Source organism: Cetorhinus maximus, chromosome 18 (assembly GCF_964194155.1).
Source record: "Cetorhinus maximus chromosome 18, sCetMax3.hap1.1, whole genome shotgun sequence".
In the NCBI taxonomy this organism is placed as follows: Eukaryota; Metazoa; Chordata; class Chondrichthyes; order Lamniformes; family Cetorhinidae; genus Cetorhinus; species Cetorhinus maximus.
In genome coordinates, this window is record NC_135896.1 from 34,243,529 (window position 1) to 34,264,780 (window position 21,252).

At 40.5% G+C, this 21,252-nt stretch overlaps 1 protein-coding gene across 1 annotated transcript in view; it reads left to right on the forward strand.

The window, feature by feature from the left end:
- Positions 1-15,529, forward strand: part of mok (MOK protein kinase) — a 118,257-nt gene extending 102,728 nt beyond the window's left edge. The window contains exon 13 of the mRNA XM_078562360.1: positions 14,878-15,529. Coding sequence (XP_078418486.1) covers positions 14,878-14,955 — 78 coding nt within the window. The 3' untranslated portion in view covers positions 14,956-15,529. The remainder of the gene's footprint in view (positions 1-14,877) is intronic.
- The last annotated feature ends 5,723 nt before the right edge of the window (positions 15,530-21,252 follow it).

A 21,252-nucleotide genomic window follows, 5' to 3' on the forward strand; every position in this document is an offset into this window, starting at 1 on the left:
ACGTGCTCTAATTTTGCTTACTAACCTTTGTGGGATCTTACTGAAAGCCTTCTGAAAATCCAAATACACCACATCCATTGGTTCCCCCTTATTGTGCTAGTTACATCCTCAAAAAACTCAACAGTTTTGTCAAACATGATTTCTCATTCATTAATCCATGTTGACTCTGCCCGATCCTACCATTATTTTCTAAGTGACCAGTTATCAAATCCTTTATAATAGATTCTAGCGTTTTCCCGACTACCGATGTCAGGCAAACAGATCTATAGTTCCCTGTTTTCTCCCTCCCTCCTTCCTTAAATAGTTCAATAAATATATTTGCTACCTTCCAATTTATAGGGACTGTTTCAGAATCTGTAGAGTTTTGGAAGATTACCACCAACACATCCACTATCTCTACAGCCACCTCTTTCAGCACTCTGGGATGTAGATCATAAGGTCCAGGGGATTTATCAGCTTTCAGTCCCATTAATTTCTCCAGTTCCACTTTTTTACTAATACTAATTTCTTTCAGTTTCTCATCCTTGCAAGTCCCTTGGTTCCCTAGTGTTCCTGGGAGGTTTTTTGTATCGTCTTCCGTGAAGACAGACACAAAGTATTTGTTTAGTTTCTCTGCCATTTCCTTATTCCCCATTATAAATTCTCCTGTCTCTGTCAGTAGTGGGCCCACATTTGTCTTTGCTAATCTTATCCATTTTACATACCTATAGAAGGTTTTACAGTCCATTTTTTATGTTTCTTGCTAGTTCTTTTCATGTTCTAGTTTCTCTTTTTTTATCAGTGTCTTGGTCCGCCTTTGCTGAATTCTAAAATGCTACCAATCCTCAGGCTTACTACTTTTTTTTTGGCAACTTTATCAGCCTCTTCCTTTGATCTAATACAATATTTAACTTCTGTTGTTAGCCATGGTTGGATCACCTTTCCTGCTGGGTTTTTGTGCCTTAAAGGAGTGTAAATGTTAATTCTTCAAGGCTAGCTGATGCCTCTCTACCGTCATACCTTTTAATGTAGTTTCCCAATCTACCACAGCCAATTTGCCCCTCATACCTTTGTAGTTTCTTTTGTTTAGATTTACAACCCTAGTTTTGGGTTGAACTACATCACTTTTAAACTTAATGTAAAATTTGATCATATACAGACACTCTTTCCCTAGAGACTCCTTTAGAACAAGATTACTAGTTAGCTCTTTCTCATTGCACAATCCTAGATCTAAAATAGCCTGTTCTCTAGTTGACTCAACATACTGTTCCAGAAAACCATCTTGTATACATTCCAGGAATTCGACTTCCACAGCATTAGTGCTAATTAAGTTTACCTAGTCTATATGTAGATTGAAGTTCCCTCATGATTACTGTATTAACCCTTTTTACATGCACCTCTAGTTTCCTGATTTAAACTGTGCCCTACAGTACCACTACAGTTTGCTGCCCCTTTGCTGTTCCTTAGCTCCATCCAAATTAATTCTACATCTTGACTTCCGATCTAAGATTCTCTCTCACTAATGTACTGATCTTATCCTTTATTAACAGCACTACACCACTTCCTTTTTCTTTTTGCCTATTCTTCTTAAATGTTGAATACCCTTGAATATTCAGTTCCCAGCCTTGGTTATCCTGCAGCCACGTCTCTGTAACGGCAATTAAATTATACCTGTTTACTTCCATTTGTGGCATCAATTCATCTACCTTTTTGCGAATGCTGTGTGCATTCAGATAGAGTGCCTTCAATTTTGTCTTTTTATTATTTTTGCAACTTCCAGCCTTATCTGCTGGCGTACTCTTAAGTTTGCATGCTTTGTTCCTCCTGCCACACTCAGATTATCAATTCCCATATTGCAACCTTGCTCTCTTGCCTTGTGCTCTCTCTTTAATTTACCACAGCTTCCCTCACTTGATACCTCATCCCCACTATTTAGTTTAAAGCCCTCTCTGCAGCCCCAGTTATACAACTTGCCATAAAACTGGTCTCAGCACAGTTCAGATGAAGACTATCCCGACAGTACAGTTCCAAATTTGCCCACTACTGGTGTCGAAACCCATTTCTCCCACACCAATCTTTGAGCCATGCATTTAACTCTCTAATCTTATTTGCCCAACTCCAAATTGCTTGTGACTGAGGTAATAATCCAGATATTATTAGGCTGATGAATTTATTATAATTCTAAATACTTTTAAACACTTCAAACATTTTTAAAAAGCTTAAACTTAAACAATTTAACTCACTTTGAATGCACAGTGACTGCTGCTGGGGAATATCTTGGACAATCTGCCTTGGTTTAAACAGGAGGTGCGAGTCCATAGTAGGCCTTGGAACTTGAAATACTTAAAATTATCAGAGAAAAGAGCAAACGATATTTCTATAAAAATAAATTCAGACCCATCTCACAGTAGTAGCACATAATATCCCTCCCCCTCCTAGTCTGGAACTGCACTTGAACTATCCAGAGTGATTCAGAAGAAGCTTCTTCCCCACCGCACCTCCGCCCCCACATTTCAAACATGGGTAGAGAAAGGATATGCAAAAACTAGTATAATCCTTTCTAATCCTTATTTACGCAACTAACACTGTGCTTTCAGAAATGAAGGCAGTGGAAAAACTCAAGTGCTTGTTTATTTTTGTTTCCGTATCCTTTATTAAACCCACAGTAAACAGCTATCTCCACTTATCATCCCTCCACATTGTGTATAATTTAATGGTGTTCACAGATAAATATTAATGAAAGTATTCTGCTTCATTCATTTGAACTGCTAAGATCATATTGCCCAAGCTGCCATCTTTAGCCCATGTATTTCAAAGGTTCCCTTCGGCACACTCTGCCATCAAGTGAAGATACAAAGATCTTCCATTAAAGAATGCAATTTCAACCCATAATTCTTTGGCTTTTGTTTCATCTTGTTTTCGATTCTTTTATTTATTCTGTGTCTCAAAAAGCCAGATTTTATAAACAATGCCAAGCAGTGACAGGCTAGTGGTGGCAGAAATGGACATGTGGGAAGAGAAAGAGTGGAATACAAGGTTGTCGATGATGGACAGGATTTTGGAGAAATGAAGAAGGAGCCAAGGTCCTGGGGTTTACTGTGTCATTGTCAAACTGACTGTTATCCTAAACACCTGATACCAAAAAGCAGAAATCACCTTATAACCTACAACAGTGGTAGAAGAGAAACACAGCTGGATTACACCATGGTTGGGAAAGAACATGCAAAGGAAACAAAGAACTGCAAAGTCTTGCCAAGCGAGGCAGAGCTGATTGCATGGGACACAAAATGGCAGCAGCAAAAGGTAGAAGCTCAAAGATCCTCAAGTGAAAAGGGAATTCAGAGAGCAGATGGAGAGAGAGCTAAGAGAAATAGAAGAAATCATGACAGACACCACAGAAGACTGGTGGAACCTGGTGGCAGACTTGATTAGGAAAACTGGTGAAGAAGTGTGTGCAAGATCATCAGGGAGGAGAAAGCCTGGAAAATAAACTTAGTGATGGAATGTAAACACACAGTGCAGTAAAAGAAGAAAAAGAAACAGTCACAAACAAGGTAAAGAACAGATCAAAAAAGCAAAAAGGAATGTAAAGAAAGTGATTGCAATCTTTGGCTGTGGAAGAAATTGATGAAAGTCTGAATACCAAAGGAGGACAAAATGATACCTTCAGAATAGCAGCTGCTAGAGATAGGTTAACAAAGATGTGGGAAATATACATACGATTAAGGATGCAGGTGGAGTAACCTTTAGCGAAAGAGAATGAGATCAAAGAGAGGTGGAGCCAATACTTTAACTGGCTTATGAATGAACATAACACAAGAACAAAGACTGAAGAGGTAGCAGCAAATCAAGGAATGACCAATAACATCATACATATATACATACAAACATACATACAAATTAGGAGCAGGAGTAGGCCATTCAGCCCCTTCAGCCTGGTCCACCATTCAGTAAGGTCATGGCTGACCGGATTGTAGCCTCATCTCCACGTTCTGCCTATCCTCGATAATCTTTGACTCTTTTGTTACTCAAGAATCTATCTATCTCTGCCTTAAAAATATTCATTGACCCTGCCTCCACCAGAGAGTTCCAAATATTCACCATCATTTGAGAGAAAAAAAATCTTACCTCCATCTTAAATGGGAGACCTCTTATTTTTAAACTCTCTCTCCTAGTTCAATCTGGAAGAAAGCAGTAAGACCAAATTAGATACCAGGAGAAGTATGGACCTGCCTAGGTGAATATGCGGTCCAGGGTCTAGATCAAGCTACTTAATTTTGTTATGATGAGAGAAAATCTCTCAAGGACGTGGAGATAAAGCATGTTGGTACCAATATTCAAAGGAAAGGGAGACATTCAAGGTTGCACAACCTGCTGAGGAATTAAACTCCCACTCCTACCTTCAAGATAAACAGAGAGTCATTGACCAGAGATTGAGAAAAATTGCGGAAATCCATGAAGGTCAGTTCAGAATCTCACCTGAAAGAAGCACCACCAATACCATTTTTGTTTTGAGACAAATGATGGAAAAATATCGGGAAGGCCAATGCAACATGAAGATTGTATTCATCGATCTAGAGAGGGCTTATGACCAGATGCGTAAGGAGGAAGTCTGGAGATGTGCTAGAAGTCGTGGAGCCCCTGAGAAGTACATAAGACTATTACAAGACATGTACAGGGAGCACCAGACAAGAGTAAGAAGCAGTGTAGGGGAGAGTGAGAGTTTCAAAGCCAAAGTTGCATACACCAGGGATCAGCACTGAGCCCCTCCCTGTTCCTGATTGTCATGGATGTCCTAACTGAGAAAGTGGGGCAGGAAGTGCCATGGTCAATGTTTTTAAGTGACAGAATATGGAAGTATAGAAATGGAAATTAAGCAGATTAGCTCTGGTTGGGGTAATTGGAAGAAGTGCAGTAGAGCGTTATGTGATAAAGTATCACTGAAACTGAATGGAAAAATCTACAAGGTAATTGTGAGACTAGCCTTGCTATATAGTGCAGAAACTTGGGCAACATCAAGAAGAGAGGAACAAAGACTGGATATTAATGAGATGGATGTGTGGAGTAACGAGAAAGGACAAAATCAGGAACCAGTATATCAGGGATCAGTGAAGGTTGTGGGAATATCGAAGAAAGCAGCTGAGAAGTTGTTCAAATGGTGTGATCATCTGTTGCGGAGAGAGAGAGAGAGAGGACGTGATGAGGCAAGTGATGCAGATGGGACTGCCAGGGAGGAGGAGAAGAGAAAGGCCTAAGATCAGATGGAAAGATGCAGTGGCAAGAGACTTAAATGCAGTGGGATTGGAAGATGAATGGGTGACTGACAGGAGGAATGGAGAAGGGTGATCAAAAAGCATTGTAGAGCCCCAAGTAAAATGGGAAAAGCTGAAAGAAAAAGAGAAATCCAGATTTTACAAAATGATGCAGAGGTGAATATATGATTAGCTATAGTAAGCCCCAAAGCAAACAAGACAAGACGACCCGGATTTTCATGGCGTTGTGGAGATTCTGTGGACCTTTAAAAATGACGGATGGGACCTGTATTTGGAAGCTCCTCCCCCCATTTCTGACGGATCCTGTTTTCACCAGTAGGAGATGGGGCGGGGTGTGACTCACATCAGGAAAACCCAAGCTCAGCTGGGCCATTTGAACTCAATGCTGAGTTCAAATAGACCCCATTTTCGCTGTGGTAAGGGCCTTAACTCATAGTGGGGGAGTTATGAATTTTGACAATAGAAGTAAATGCCCTTGAAGGGTGGATAAGGTCTGTAGAACTGTCAAGCTGTGAAGTTATTTAAAACCCAGCCATTTAAAATTTTTTAAAATCAGGCTGCCCGTGTCAGTGGGAGGTTAAAAAAAAAACAAGCTGCGAAGATACTTAAATCCCCAGTCCTTTTAAAAAAAAAAAGTCTAAAATAGCCTGCTTGTGTCAGTGAGAGTTGAAAAAAAATCTGTTCTAGCCGTTACAATAGCAGTTTGCTGACATCACCCCAAGGACTATCATTATCTCATTACTAATACCTTGGCTGTTTTCCACAACCTGTCATCTCAGTAAAGGGTCCTAAATTCACAATTTGAGTGACTGCTCAAAGAGATTATTAAAAGATTAGCTGACTTTGGGGGATTATTAATATACCTCTGTTTGTTTTGATAAGGGATTAAGTATTTTGGGGGATTTAAATGTTTTGAATGAGTTTTCATGAATGAGTGTTTTTTTAATAGAGTAAAAGCTGCAAAAGATATTTAGAACATTATTTCATCTCAACATGGCTCCTTGGGTCTGCCAATGGTGGATACAGGGTGAGTTGACATGGAGGGTGTAAATGCAAACGTTGGTGGGTGAGTTGCCGTTCAGTTGGCATGGGGACTGTAAGGGGCCATGGGGGTGGTGGGGTCATGAGTTGGCATTGAGAGGTATGAGGGGCCATTGGGGGTGGGTGGGGCATGACTTGGCATGAGTTGTCATGAATGGGGCATGGGGAGTGGTGGGGGTGGGAGGGGTGAGGGCGAGAGGCCCTAATATTTAACAAAACAACTAGGACAAAGTTCCAGAGAACCGAGATGGGCCTTTTAAACACCCTGCCTTTGCAGCCTCTGTGGCCCTCTGACATGCATCCGGGGGTGGGGGGGCCCAATTCTATCTTGCACCCACGCCTTCTGGGCACAGATCCTGCCATTTGGATGAGTTCCTACCAAGGCAGGCGGGGCGAGCCAGGAGATTTTCCGACTCCTGCTACCTGACTCAGGAGCAAAAATCTAGGCTGAAATGTCTCGTTAATTCATATGCAGAGTGCTGAATTGTCATGTGGCATGCAATGTTACTCTACTTGATTAACTTTAAATATTTTAATGTGCGCATTTTAAGCCATGTAAAGATAATTTTGCATTCACTACTTTGGAAAGCAGAAACTGCATTCTTTTGCCTGCATCAATCTCTAAGCAAATAGGTTATGCTGCTTCACACTTCGCTTCTTATAGCGCTAATTTTTTGAGATGATGGCCCAGCTCCTCCTACTGACAAGCTGAGGAGAAATGTTTTTTTAATTTTCTTGACAGGCCTCGCTCCTCAGCACCAATGGAGCTCACTGAATGATTCATTTCAGTGTACAAGAGCTCTCTGGATGATTTTCTGAAGTTTATAATGGCTCCCTGGATGAATGCTTTTCTGCTTTGGTGCAAAAAATAGATAACTGCTTCACTTCTCTGGAACAAAATTCTGGGTAATATTGGTTTCTAGTGAATTTGTTCTCTAGGATATTTACAAAGTAAAAGTAGAATAAAACCTTTTTAAACCAGTTTGCAACACATAACCCCGAGATTTTAACTAGTGATATTTTGTTGCAAATTGCAGTGAAAATTTATAATTAAGATGATGTATAAAAATGACCAGCAAATTTATCAACATGCTGCTGCCGGTGCCTTGCTAATGGTGGATGCGCTCCTGAGCAGGCTCTATACCTGCTATATCAGCTCTAAAAAAAAATCAATGAAAATGAGTGTAAGCTGTGGGCAATCAGCCCAAATTGTCAAATTACAGGTCCTTGTCACTTTACAAAGCTGCCGCCAGGACCATTATCATACATTCCTCTGGAGCCCCCTGAGGTGCACTGCAATTTCCAGTTTTCAGCACAGAAGTTGCAGTGCTGTGCAGACCTTCAATAATGGCAACCGTCTCAGTGTTTGCCAGCATTGGGACCACAAAATGCAGGCCATAGTTTAACATTGGCATAAAGGTAAGAATTTTGATTGATAAAAGCTCTATAATATTGGCTCTTGCCTTACAAGAGTAATGGCTGAATGTTGGGAGATGTCTTTTAAATATGTCAGTTAAGAACATAAGCATTGTGATCCAGCCAAATGAACGTCATTTTGTACTTTGCATATCGATAATGTAGAAGCTCAAAGCAATGTTAATAGTATTAATGTTATGATTGTATTAATAGTTCAGGGAGACCTATAGTTCTGATTACATGGGAGAAAAATAACTTGTGTGATTAGACTTCTACTTTTCTCCATCTTCCTGTGTTGCAGAACAGATGATTATTAATCTTTTAGATGCATTTTCCATTTACAATTATGAATACATAAAATTTAACAGTTCAACATTTGGAGGGGCAAGGAGGAGTTTAGTCGCTAGTATGGGAAGTCAATGTAGTTCTGTAAGGACAGGAATGATTAGTGTACAGGTCTTGGTGAGGGGAAAAGATGAGCTGCAGTGTTGTGGATAGCCTGAAGGTTGTGCAGTTTGAGGCAGGAACACCAGCAAAGATGACTGTGGAAATTCAGGCTCTATGTTGATTCTTAATGCCCCTGGCAGTCACCAAGGAAGAGCAAAACTCAGATAATCACAGCCAGTCAACCTTTCAAAATCCTCCTCACCCACATCTAGTAACTGGTACCCAAAATAGAAAGCTGTTCCAAAGAGAGTGGGCAGAATTTTGCCCTCGGATAGTGTGCAGGCCCCACCGGCTAGGCAGCGGGCGCACAGCCGACCCTTGCCACTGAAACGGGCCTGCCACCATTTTGAGTGGGCGGGCCAATTAAGGCCTGCCCAACAGGAAGCGCTATGCGCTTCCTGTTTCGGGGGGGAATGCGCATGCGCGCGAAAGAGCGCATTGCTCCCTGAGGCAAAGTCCTGTCTCAGGGAGATTTGTGAGAGGTAAGTAAACTCTAAAAATAGAAAAGTATTAAAATTATTAACATTATTTCGCTGTCCGCCCGCCTTCCTAATAATTTAAAGGGACCGGGATGATGTCGGGGATTCCTCCTGACGTCATCCCGCATCATTTTCCCCTCGGCGAGCTGGCCCCGCCCCCAAATTGCCGAGGGGAAAATCCTGGCCAGTGAAGCAATAGACTGATATAGTTATGCTTAGAGTCATATCTTTCAGCCAACATCCCACAGTCTCCCTTTACCATCCTTGGTATGTCCTGCCCCTCTGATACTGGAGGTGAGGGTACAATCATGTGTGTGTGGCCCTGAGAATCCTCAATATTGACATCAGATTCCATGAAATCTCATGGCTTCATTTCAAGACCAAAACAACCTCCTGATTACCACCTACTGTTCCTATTCAATTGATGAATCAATACTCCTTCGTGTTGAACACCATTTGTAAGAAGCAGAGAGAAGCAAAGGTGTAAAATATACTCTGGTTGGGGACATCAACCTCTACCATCAAGACTACCTGAAGTACCACCATTGACCAAGTTGGGCAAATCCTAAAGGACATAGCTGTTGGACTTACTTGACCCCGTCTTCACCTGTGTGCTTTAGATGTGTCTATCCATGATAGGTAGGGGTGACCACTGCCCGCACAGTCCTGGTGAAGATAAAGTCTCATCTTACAGTGAGAATACTATTGCTGTGCTAAGTGGGGCAGACTAAAGACAGAACTAGCAACTGAAAACTGGGTATCCATGGGGTACTCTGAACTACCACCAGAATTGTATACCCCCACCGTTTGTAATATCATGGTCCAACACATCCATCATTCCTTTAGTTTCATCAAGTCAAATGATCAACTCTGTTCATGGGCAGTGTAGAGGAGCAGGCCAGTATCAGCACCATGTATAATTTCAAATGAGGGACCAACTTAAGAGAAACTACAATATAAGGCTACTTGCATGTTAAACGTCAGAAGCAGCATGTCATTGATATCTAACCTCTTTTGTATATGGATTCAGGGGTAGAAGTTTAGTCACAGAGGGGAAGAGGTGCTGCTGCATAATTATCTTCACATGGTCTAATGGACCAATGTAGGTCAGCGATGAGCTGATAGGTGAATGGAACTTGCACTAAGACATGGGCAGCAGAATTTTGGATGACCTCAAGTTTAAAGAGGATAGAATATGGGAGACCAGCCAGGAGTGTGTTGGAACAGTCAGGTTTAGAGGTAATGAAGGCATGAATGAGGGTTTCAGCAGTAGGTGAGACAGGGGTAAAGTTGGGTGATGTTACAGAGGTGAAAATAGGCAGTCTTAGTAATGGTGTGAATACGTGGCTAGAAGGTCATCTCAGGGTCATCAAGGTTATGAACAGACTGGTTTAATCTCAGACGCTAGGGAGATGGAGTCAGTAGCTAGAGTACAGAGTTTGGAACAGGGACTAAAAACAATGGCTTCAGTCTTCCCAATACTTAATTGGAGGAAATTTCTGCTCTGGCAGGACTGTCGTATGAAGAGAGATTGGTTCAACTGAGCCTGTAATTACTGGAGTTTAGAAGAATGAGAGGGGATCTGATTGAAACACACAAAATTCTAACAGGGCTAGACAGACTAGATGCAGGGAGTATGTTTCCCCTGGTTGGGGAGTCTAGAACCAGGGACCACGCTCTCAGGATGTAGGGCAGACCGTTTAGGACCAATTTGAGGAAAAATTTCTTCACTCAGAGGGTGGTCAACCTGTGGAATTCTCTACCACAGAAGGCTGTGGAGGCCAGGTCACTGGGTATATTCAAGAAAGAAACTGATAATTTTTTGGATATTGGGGCATCAAGGGGTATAGAGAGAAAACGGAAATATGGCGTTGAAACAGAGGATCAGCCATGATCATATTGAATGGCAGAGCAGGCTCAAGGGGCTGAATGGCCTACTCCTGCTCCTAGTTTCTATGTCTACTGGATATTGGGTAAGCAGTCTGATAATTTAGCAACAGTTGAGGAACCGAGAGAGGTGGTGGTGAGGAGAGCTGGGTGTCATTGGAGTACGTGTGAAAACTAACACTGTGCTTTCGGATGATGTCGCTGAGGGGCAGCATGTAGATGAAAATTAGGAGAGGGTCAAAGATAGATCCTTGAGGTACAACAGAAGTAATGGTGTGGGAGCAGGAAGAGAAGCCATTGCAAGTGAATATTCTAGATCCAATTAGGTAAAGTAACCAGATGAGAGCAGTCCTACCCAACTGGATGACAATGGTGGGATATTGGAGGAGGATGGTGTGGTCAAACATGTCAAAGGCTGAAGACAGGTCAAGAAAGACTATAGGAGGGAAAGTTTACTTTTGTTGCGGTCACATAGGATGTCACATGACTTTGAGAAGATCTGTTTTGGTAATGTGACGGGTGGAAAACCTGATTGGAGGGATTCAAAATAGGAGTTCCAGGAAAAATGGGCATGGATATGGGAGACAACAACACTATCAAGGACTTTGGAGAAGCAAGGGGATTGGAGATGGATGGTAATTTACAAGGTCAGTGGGGTCAAGGGTTGACTTGTTGAGAAGGATGGCAGATTTAAAGGAGAGAGGGACAATACCTGAAGAAAGAGAACCGTTAACAATACTGTCCAAGATGGGGACCACAGGGCAAGTTGGGTGGTCAACAGTTTAGTGGGAATAGAATCAAGGAAACAGGAAATAGGTCTCATGGACTAGATGAGCTCAGAGAGGGCATGAGGGATGACATAAGGAGAAACCAGAGAAAGATGTAAGTTCAGGGTTAGGGGAGGGGGAGCATTAGAGGAAGTTTGGCAGGTGGGCTGGTGGGAGAGTCGCAGCAGAGGCAGTTGATCGATGGTTTTGATCTTAATGACAAAAATTGTCATTGTTGGAATTGAGTGTGGAGGTGACAGGGGAGAGGGGTTTAAGATGATTTGCAGTTCTGAAAAGGAGCTGAGGTTATCTTTGCATTCCAGGATGTTGCTGGAATAGTGAGTAGTTTTATCAGACAACAGGACCTGATAATGTTTTAATGTGATGCAGTCAGATCTTCCGATGGATGGTCAACCAGTTGTCTGCTGTGTTGCACCTGGGGGATGATGGCACATCAATGGTTGGCACCCTCAAATAGGGGTAAGTAGGGCTGGGGGACGTGAGGGCCTGGCAGGCAAACCCTGTGGCGGTTGGGGCGGGGGGGGCTGGGGGCTGGTCTCAATGAATAGGCAGTGCCATTGTCACGGGGATAGCCATTGCTGCCAGGGATTGGGGGGGAGACCCCTCCATGGGCCAAAGAGTGCCCAAAAAACTAGGCCCCCCACTGGGAGACCACCAGGTTTCACTAAACGGTCACCCTGTGGAGTGAGAAGCACCCCCCTTCCCCTGGCTTTCCCTAGCCGCTGGCAAAATGCTGCTGGAGGCTGAGAAATCCTTAATTAGCCATTAAAGTAGTTCAGTTGGATACCAGGTGGCAGAAGGATGTCAAGCTTGCCATCTGATGCCTTCCTGCCTCATTTTGCTAGCCTTCCAGTCTCCCAGCCTGTCCCAAAGAGCTGATAAAATTCAGCTTCATATGCTACTTCAGGAAGAGGAAGCCAGTTTCTTGGAGATGCAGTGTCATTTGTGCTGACTCTATCAAGCACTAACTCAAAGACTGGCACCTTGTGTCCTTCAGAGGTTAAGATAGAGGGATCTACACATGGTGTGCAGAAGATGGGGCAGGGAGTTAGGATGCCAAAAATGCCAACTGTCTGGAGGGCAAGATCACATGCTAGCTCTGTTGCAGACACAGGATGCACCTGCTGACTGCAGATTCAGTCTATCAAAGAAGGCTGATGGATATACACCAGGAAACGCTAGGTGCACTCGGCAGTCTGCCAACAAACTTGTACACAATGGCTCAAAGCATGGAGAAGTCCTGCTCCAGCTTGATTCAGGGCTTTGCATGGAGCATCAAGACCATTCTGTCCAATATGCAGCTCTGTGAACATGATGGAGCCTCTGCTGATACCTCTGACAGGTTTTGTGGCTTCTTGCATTGTTGTCATGGATGTTTAGACAGCTTCCAAGAAAGCTTGGCTTCAAGAGCCAATGTTGGCAGGAGCCTTCATAGTGTTGTATACTTCTTACACTCGGTTCTCATGTAGTGCCACTTGACATGTTGATGCACAGTCCCAACCAGGAAAGTGTCAAGTCTTGTCCTCTTTTAGGATGACAGCATGCTTGCTCTTCTGTCATCCATTTCTCAATTCCCTTGGTTATGCCCCACAGCCAGCTGGGCAGACTGCCGCAGTCCACATTCAAGGTGCTGCAGCTGTCAGCTGTACCCTCAAGAAAGCTGCTTATAGCTGTCCATCACAGCCATCTTGTGTCCTCAATGGAAACTCAGGAGCTTTCCACTTTGCAAACTATAGCCAATGGGAAAACATTTTGTAGGTGTAAAGGGATTGATAAACAAAGACTAAGAGCAGCACTAAGCTTGACAAGGGCGTTTTTTTTACTATTATTATAAATTATTATTGTTATGCACATGTGGGATTGAATTGTTGGATTACTTTTCTGGATTCAGTATTGATGCTAATATTTGAAGTCGGGGCAAGACCCATAAGGTTGAACTGAAGAAAACAAACAGTGGTGATAAGGATGTGATGGTGACAGTTGTTGCTGTATTTGGGGTGGGAGAGATGGTTCATGACATTGAACTCTTAGGTATGTAAAATGGCCACAATGTGATTGAATTTCTAAGCTGGGGTTTTAGTGCTCTTTTTTAATCAGTTCATGAGATGTGATTGTTGCTAGCAAGGCCAGCATTTGTTGTGAATCCCTAATTGCCCTAGAAGGTGATGGTGAGCTGCCGTATGCAGTAATAGCTAGCAAATCACCTGAAACGGCCGCTCTTCCTGGTTCTTTATATTTATCATCTACATGCTCTGCGTCAGTGACATCATCCGAAAAGTGTACCACACGTACTCAGATGACACCCAGCTCTACTTCACCAGAACCTCTCTTGACCCCTCCACTGCCTCTGATCTGTTATGTGGCTTGCTTGACATCCAGTATTATTTTAAGTAAGTATTGGGAAGATCAAGGCCATTGTCTTTAGTTCCCACCTTAAATTCCATTCCATACCCTCCCTCTTCCTGGCAACTGAGTGAAGCTGAACCAGATGTTTGCAATCGTGGCATGCTCCTTGACCTGGAACTGTGCTTCCAACCCAATATCCTCTGTCACCATGACTGCTTAATTCCACCTCCACAACATCACCCAACTTCACAACTTCCTTTCTGCTGAAAGTCTCATCCGGGCTTTGTAAGGTACAGACTTGTCTATTGCAGTGCTTTCCTGGCTGGCTTCAAACCTTGCAGTCTAAGCTTTAGCTTATCCATAATTTTGTTAACTGCCACAAAGTCACCCATCAACCCTGTGCTCAGGGCTCATAGTCCAGCAATGATTTGAAAATTCACATCCTTGTTTTCAAAGCCCTCTGTGTTTCAAGCTTCCCCATCTCTATAATTCCTCCAGCTCTCTGAATTCCTTCAATTTGGCCTCTTGCACATCCCTGGTTTTTATTGCACCGTCTTTGGTGGTTGTGCCTTCAGCTACCTAGGCTTAAGCTTTAGAATTCTCTCCCTAAACCTCTCAGTCACAGTACCTCCCTCTCTTTAAGACCATCCTTAAACCCTACTACTTTGATCAAGTTTTTGATTTCCTGTCCTCTACCAAATTTTGTTTGATAATACTCCTGTGAAGTGGTTTGGGATGTTTTGCATTACTAATAGACGTGCAAGTTTTTGTTGTTTTGATACTACTTTTTAAATTGAAAGAATTAAAAATAAGTATCCTTTGCAATTTCCAGACCTGTATAGCTTTCCTTACCCATGGTATGTGTTGATATAAGAGCCTCATGCACTTGAATAATACTTGGTCTTTCATTATTTGTGATATTAAGCATGACATAGGGAAATTATTTGATCAAAAGTTCAATTTAAACTATATACACCTGTTTTGCATAGCAATTTGAAAGCCATGCATTATTTTCAAACTAATACTGAAATATATAATGAACAGTTTTGACACTCCAGTATAGAAGCTCCTTAACATTTTTAAAACAGTTGTGTATTTGCTTATAATGCATAATATTTGCAATCCAGTTTTCATATTTTGAATTGGATGTCAGAGAAACAAGTTCAGTTGATAGTGTTACTACTGTACTGTATTCATTCTTAAGTTTTCATTTATTTATAGTGTCCAGGACAACGGAAACCTACTACAAAATGTTACAATTTACCCTCTTCTACAGAAAGAAAAAGTGATGGCTACTGAGAACAATTACAATTCAAGAAATTTCAATAACCACTCCTTTACACATCAAAGCACTTGTAATGTTTTTTAAAAAAGTTGTAAGAGACCATATTTTAAACTGTCTTCCACTGGGATACAGGCCAATCACTGGGTTTGTGCCTTATTCCTAACTTCAGTTTTTAATCAAATGACACATTAGCTAAGGATTACAATCAAATGTTCATTCAGTTGATATTGGAAGGTCATGTGTTAAAAGCTCACATTGTTTGGCTTATTCCAATTTTTTCAGTATGACATTTGATATGCTGATCTGAAAAAAATTGGCACTTTAATACATGTAACAAGTTTCAATTTAGTTGTGGAATTAACCTGAGACAAGGGTTCCTATTATTGGATAAAGTTATTTTACTTGCTGATCAAAAACTGAAGACATGGGTTAATACTTGAAGAGTTACAAATGCTTTTCTTCTCCAATCTCCACAAAATGTCTACATAAAATGGAGCCAGGGTGTGTTATCATCAATCTTATAACATAATCAGCTTAAGAGTGAAATTTCACTCACTTTTCATAAAAAGTAACATTTCACAGAAATATGACAATATTTATGACTGTGCAAAAGAGATTTTTAATTTTCTTTAGGCCAAAGTTTCTATAGAGTATTTTAATAGACTGTGACCTCAACATTATTTTTCTAGCCAATTAATGGCAGTTTTATTAAAAGGTTTCAATGAGTAATAAATAAAATGCATGATAAAATATAGTTTACTATACCGCAACACAGAGTTTAATAAAACGGTTAAACATTCTTTTTGGAATTTGCTCTTCGGTGAATGCATCTCTCTCTCATGAAGTATATATTCTTTTCATTTTTGTCTCCTTTATTGAGAGAAAAGAGAACAAAATGCTTTACTTTATCTTCAGCCCATTTAAATTGTTGTCAAAGTCTCAAAAACGTTTTAGTGGAATAAATAGTGGCTGTAAATTGCATGGAAGTATACTTCCTGTAGATGTTTTGTTTTTCAACTACATGGATGATTCCAAAGTTAATGGCAAGTCATTGTGAATATTGATTTATCCACATTCTAGTGTTAAATATTAACATTTTACAGAAATATAAATAGAGTAAAATTAAAATACCAGACTAATCATTGTATTTTCTAAGTAGCATTTTGGTATTTATCAAATCCATTTGGAAAAAAAATCAATTTAATAAACTGTTATATTTGTATTGTTTCTTTGTCTAATGTTAAAATATAGTTTGCATGCTATTTCTTCATAATACTTTTGAACTACACAACAAAACAACTTACATTTATATAACATCCTTAATGTAGTAAAATGCCTCAAGGTGCTTCATAGGAGCATTATCAAACAAAATTTGAACCAACTCATGTAAGGAAATAATAGGGCAGATAACCAAAAGCTTGGTCAAAGAGATGGATTTTAAGGAGTGTCTTAAGAGGAAAGAGGTAGATTTCAGGACAAAATTCCAGAGCTAAGGATGTTGGGGGCTTAAGGCATAGCTGATAATGGTGGAGCAATTAAAATTGGGCACGCTCAAGATGCTAGAATTGGAGGAGCGCAAATATCTTGGAGGGTTGTAGGGCTGGAGAAGATCACAGAGATTGGCCGTGGAGAGATTTTAAAATCGAAGTGTAGCTCAACTGGCAATCAATGTAGGTCAGCAAGAAAAGGGTGATGGGTGAATGGGACTTTGCCGCTCGTGTTCTAAATCGTACTGAGTTTTGGATGACAAGTTTATCATGGGTAAACCATAGGCTGGTCAGGAGTGCTTTGGATTAGTCAAGTCTAGAGATAAGAGGCATAGATGATGGTTTCAGGAGAGGAGCTGAGTCAGAGAGGTCATTGGGCAATTAGAGTGGAAGTGAGGGTCTTAGTGATGTGTGGATATGTAGTCAGGAGATCATTGAGGTCAAATAGGACACTAAGGTTGTGAACAGTCTGGGTCAGCCTTAGATAGCTACAAGTGGAGGGATGGAGTTGGAGGCGAGGGTACAGAGTTTGTACTAAGGACCAAAGACAATAGCTTCAGTCTTCCCAATATTTACTTGGGACAAATTTCTGCTCATCCAGTATTGGATGCTGGACACGCAGTCTCAACAATTTAGAGACACTGGAGTGGTTAAGGGAGGTAGGTAGCGGTGAGGGAGAGCTGGGTGTTATCAAGGGCACGTGGAAACTGGTGACATTCAGATAATGTCATCGATGGCAGTATGGAGGAGGATGGCGTGGTCAACGGCTAGACTGCCACATGAGATTTGAAATAAGTATTTTATGCCAGCTGTCACTTCTAATCCTGAAAATGCACTCTCACCATTGTCAGACGTAATGACAGATACCCTGCAAGCCCCTCCCAACTTGACTGGTAAAGCAAATGGAAAGTACCAAGATCTGCACTAATCGAAAAAGAGCAAGTTATGTTTTAAACTAGAATTATAAAAGCATCATAAATAAACCAATCTTAAAGATTGACAACCATTGAAGGTAAGCTTGGTGCAGTACAAACCATTAAAGATTTAACACTATCACAAAAAGCTGCAAAAGCTTTTGTCCAGGAAGACTGATATTTTATAATTTACAATCAGCAAGGATGCCCAACAGTCTTGAAGAAAAATATCAGTATCAATCTAACTGGCTAAAATATTGACAGGGTTTCAGATTGCAGAGACCAAAGCTGGAAGAGTAAGAGGGGTTGAAATAAGAGTTAAGGAGAACAAGTTTGGCCATAACCATCTGTAAACTCAAGAACATACAAATCAAGAGTGATGGGGATGAACTATCAGAGGACACAGGTTTAAGATAATTAGCAAAAGAACCAGAGGGGGTGATGAGTTTTTGTTAAGTAGCAATTTGTGATGACAGTAATGTACCACCAGAAAGGGTGGTGAAGTAGTTTCAGTAGCAATTTTCAAAAGGGAGTCATAAATGTATTTCCTGTTGAATATGGTCTTAAATCTCTCCACATCTTATTTTTTTGGATAATTTATGTATGATTGTCAGTTGTATATTTGAATATAATATTGAATGTATCTCTACTTGAAAATAGGCTAAAAGTGGAATTTCGTTTTGTTCAACAGTTCTTGAGTTCCAGTATACGGATAGCTAAATGATTTTGTTCCATTCCTCCTTGTGGGTATTAAGTTGATTCAATAGTAATGCAACACTGGCAATGACAGAAGTAGACAAAAACTGACAGAATTTGCCATTCTCAGATTGAACTCTGTCCAATTATCAGACTTCATTTTTCCCTTTGGGTTTCATAATAATTGGTCCATTGAAGATTTTGCTGAATGTATAAATTGGTTTGTAATTTACAGTATTTGCTCAACTTTTGTGCTTCAAATTTTGATTTGATTGTAAATAAATATTAGTCGCATTAAAATCTGGTTAGTAAAGTCTGCTTTATTTAATACCCACCATTCCAAATAAGGCTGATAATGCAGTTTGTGACTATGTTTAAATTCAACATACAGGTACCAGCAACTAGAGTAATTTTAAATTCTCAGGGTAATACCTTTGCAAGGGCAAATTACCAAACAAGTCAGTTTCTGGATTGCAGGCAACAAGATTTAAGAACCAATACTATTAACCATCGAGACAGTTGGCCTTCTGTAAAATGCTAAACTTGCAATGAGCAAAAGAAGTGTGGATCAGGGCAAGGTAGTCAACAAGAGGGCATGCAGAGGTTATATATTAGTTTTAATGTAGATTTGTTCTGTTTATATATTACACTGCATAGATATTTATTAGTTTGTAGTAATTTAGGTATTATTGTGGCTGATTTTGGTTATAAGGATGATTGACTAGCTATTGTTGGTTGCAAATCAGTCAACTTAAAAGAATGCTACATATCACTGGATAAATATTGCAGAAAATATCTTTTTGTTCACCTTACCAATATTGAACCCAAGTATTGCAATTTGGTTTGAGCTCAGTTTTTGGAATTTTTAAATCAAATTCATTTGATTATTAGCATCCATATTGAAAAGCAAAATTACTTCAATTAAACTGGCCACTTGTCATGTGCTGTCAGCAAAATTGCTTGAGAGAATCAGTTCAAGACTATCGCTCCTACTCCAATGGGTGAGATTTATTAAAGGTTGGAAATCCCAACTGTAGCTATGTAAGACTTGCTTACAGATATAATTTTCCAAACAGGAGGTGTATCTCTTTCAAAGTATTCGATCCATATTAATACGTAGTATTGGTAATTGACTTTGATCTCTTAACAGCCATATCTATGCATACAACTGATCTTTCCCATGTTTCAATGCAACTAAATTTTCTTAATCAGTGGTCTCTGATGTATTTACCATTATCCCAAGTTGATGCTTAATCAGACTGTGTTTGACATCTTGCTACCAGCAGTGACCAACCCTTTCCTTGCGTATAGAACACTGATCCAGGGAGAGTACTGCACCCTCCCTCCATGTTATGGCATGTAAACCAGTTCTAGTTCGGGGGACTTTGGTTCTCTGCTTAGGAAACTGATGTCAGGAGAGTATATTCAAAATACAAACTAAAGAATAATGCAACCAGTGGCTTACCCTATGATCTAGCCAAACCATCATTGGCAGTCTATGGTGATATTACACAGAATGGTTACAGGAGGTCATTTGGTCCGTAATGTCTGTGGTGGCTCTCTGAAGGAGCAATTCACCTAGTGCCAACCCCCCACCACCTCCCTGTAGCCCTGCACAATCTTCCTTTGCATATAATAATCCAATTCCTTCTTGAATGGCTCGATTGAATCTGACTCCATCACACACTCAGGATGTGCATTCCAGAACCTAACCACTTACTGTAGAAGTTTTCCTCATGTCATCATTAATTCTTTTGCATTACCTTAAGTCTGTGCCCTCTGGTTCTCGATATTTCCAACAATGAGAACAGTTTCTTCCTATCTACTCTGTCAAGACCCTTCCATGATTTTGAATTCTCTATCATATCTTCATGCTGAAAATCTGGCACCTGTGTAAACAAAGATCAGTTTATCTACCTGCACGGCAGTTTGAGTGTTAAATCAAGACAGATATACTCAGCAGAACTCAATCTTAGTCATGTGACTGGACACTCCAAGTGCACATCTAGGTCATTTTCCACAAGAAATATTTAGACATGGATCTCATGGATAATGGCTCCCCATTATGCACAACTCCTGGGTCAAAATCCTGGAATTCCCTCCATAACAGCAAACTGCAGTGGTTCAAGACAGCTCACTACCACCTTCTCAAGGGCAATTAAGGATGGGCAATACATGCTGGCCTGGCTGGCGATGCCCACGTCTCATGAATGAATATAAAAACTCTTAATATTCCGTGAACCGAGCATTAATTTGTTAATCTTTAAATCTTTGGTCAGATATTCTTTGAATGGCTTGTATCACAGGAAGAAGTGCATGAAGGCACACCAGAGAGAAGATATACAGGAATAAGAAAGATATGAATACTAAATTATGAAAAAACAAGATGAGAAAACACTGATTCATACTCCATACTGACCCATGGAAATTTGAAAACTCAAATTCTCTACTCAGTTTGATGAAGGGAGACATGACAATAATCTGTAGGCCTACTTTTGATGGCATCACTCTACCAAACAAGCTGCAGCTTTTAGGGTCAAGGGTTATATAAACAAAAGCTGTTTAGCTGAAGACAAAAGAATTACAGGGCTATAGGGAAAAGGCAGGGGAGTGAAACATGACAGGCCGAATGGCTTCCTGTGATGTAATCATTCTATCGAGTAGAGTCAGGAACACCCATTTTATTTTCTTGAATTGTAGTGTAGGAGAAATCTTAATTGTAATGACATTTTTGAATGTGGTTCTGTTGCTGGATGTGAAGGCCTTCCTGATGCTTCTATGTACAGAAGAGAGAGGCTGCCTCAAAATCATGGGGGTTGGGGGGGGGGAGATGAGCTGGCCTGAAACAAATTTATAAAGTGAATTTCCTTGATTGTGATTTTTCTTCCCTTTAGAATTCAAGTAGTTCCTATTTTGTATGGAAACTGAAGAACTTGCAAGGAATGACAAAAATCAACAGTAAGTAATTACATATATGTGTATGTATAGATAATTTATTAAACAGTTAGCAAATTCTGAATTTTTCCCTGTCTATGAAAGCAATTATAATTTAGTTAAATATTATATTGTCTTTTACCTTTCAAGTCCTTTAGAAGACGAAGCCAACTTTGCACAGCTCAACAACCAGAGAATAATTTGTCTGATGCAAAAGCCACAAAAATAGCATACTAACATTTTCTCACTAAATACAAATTCAAGAATACCATGCAAGAAA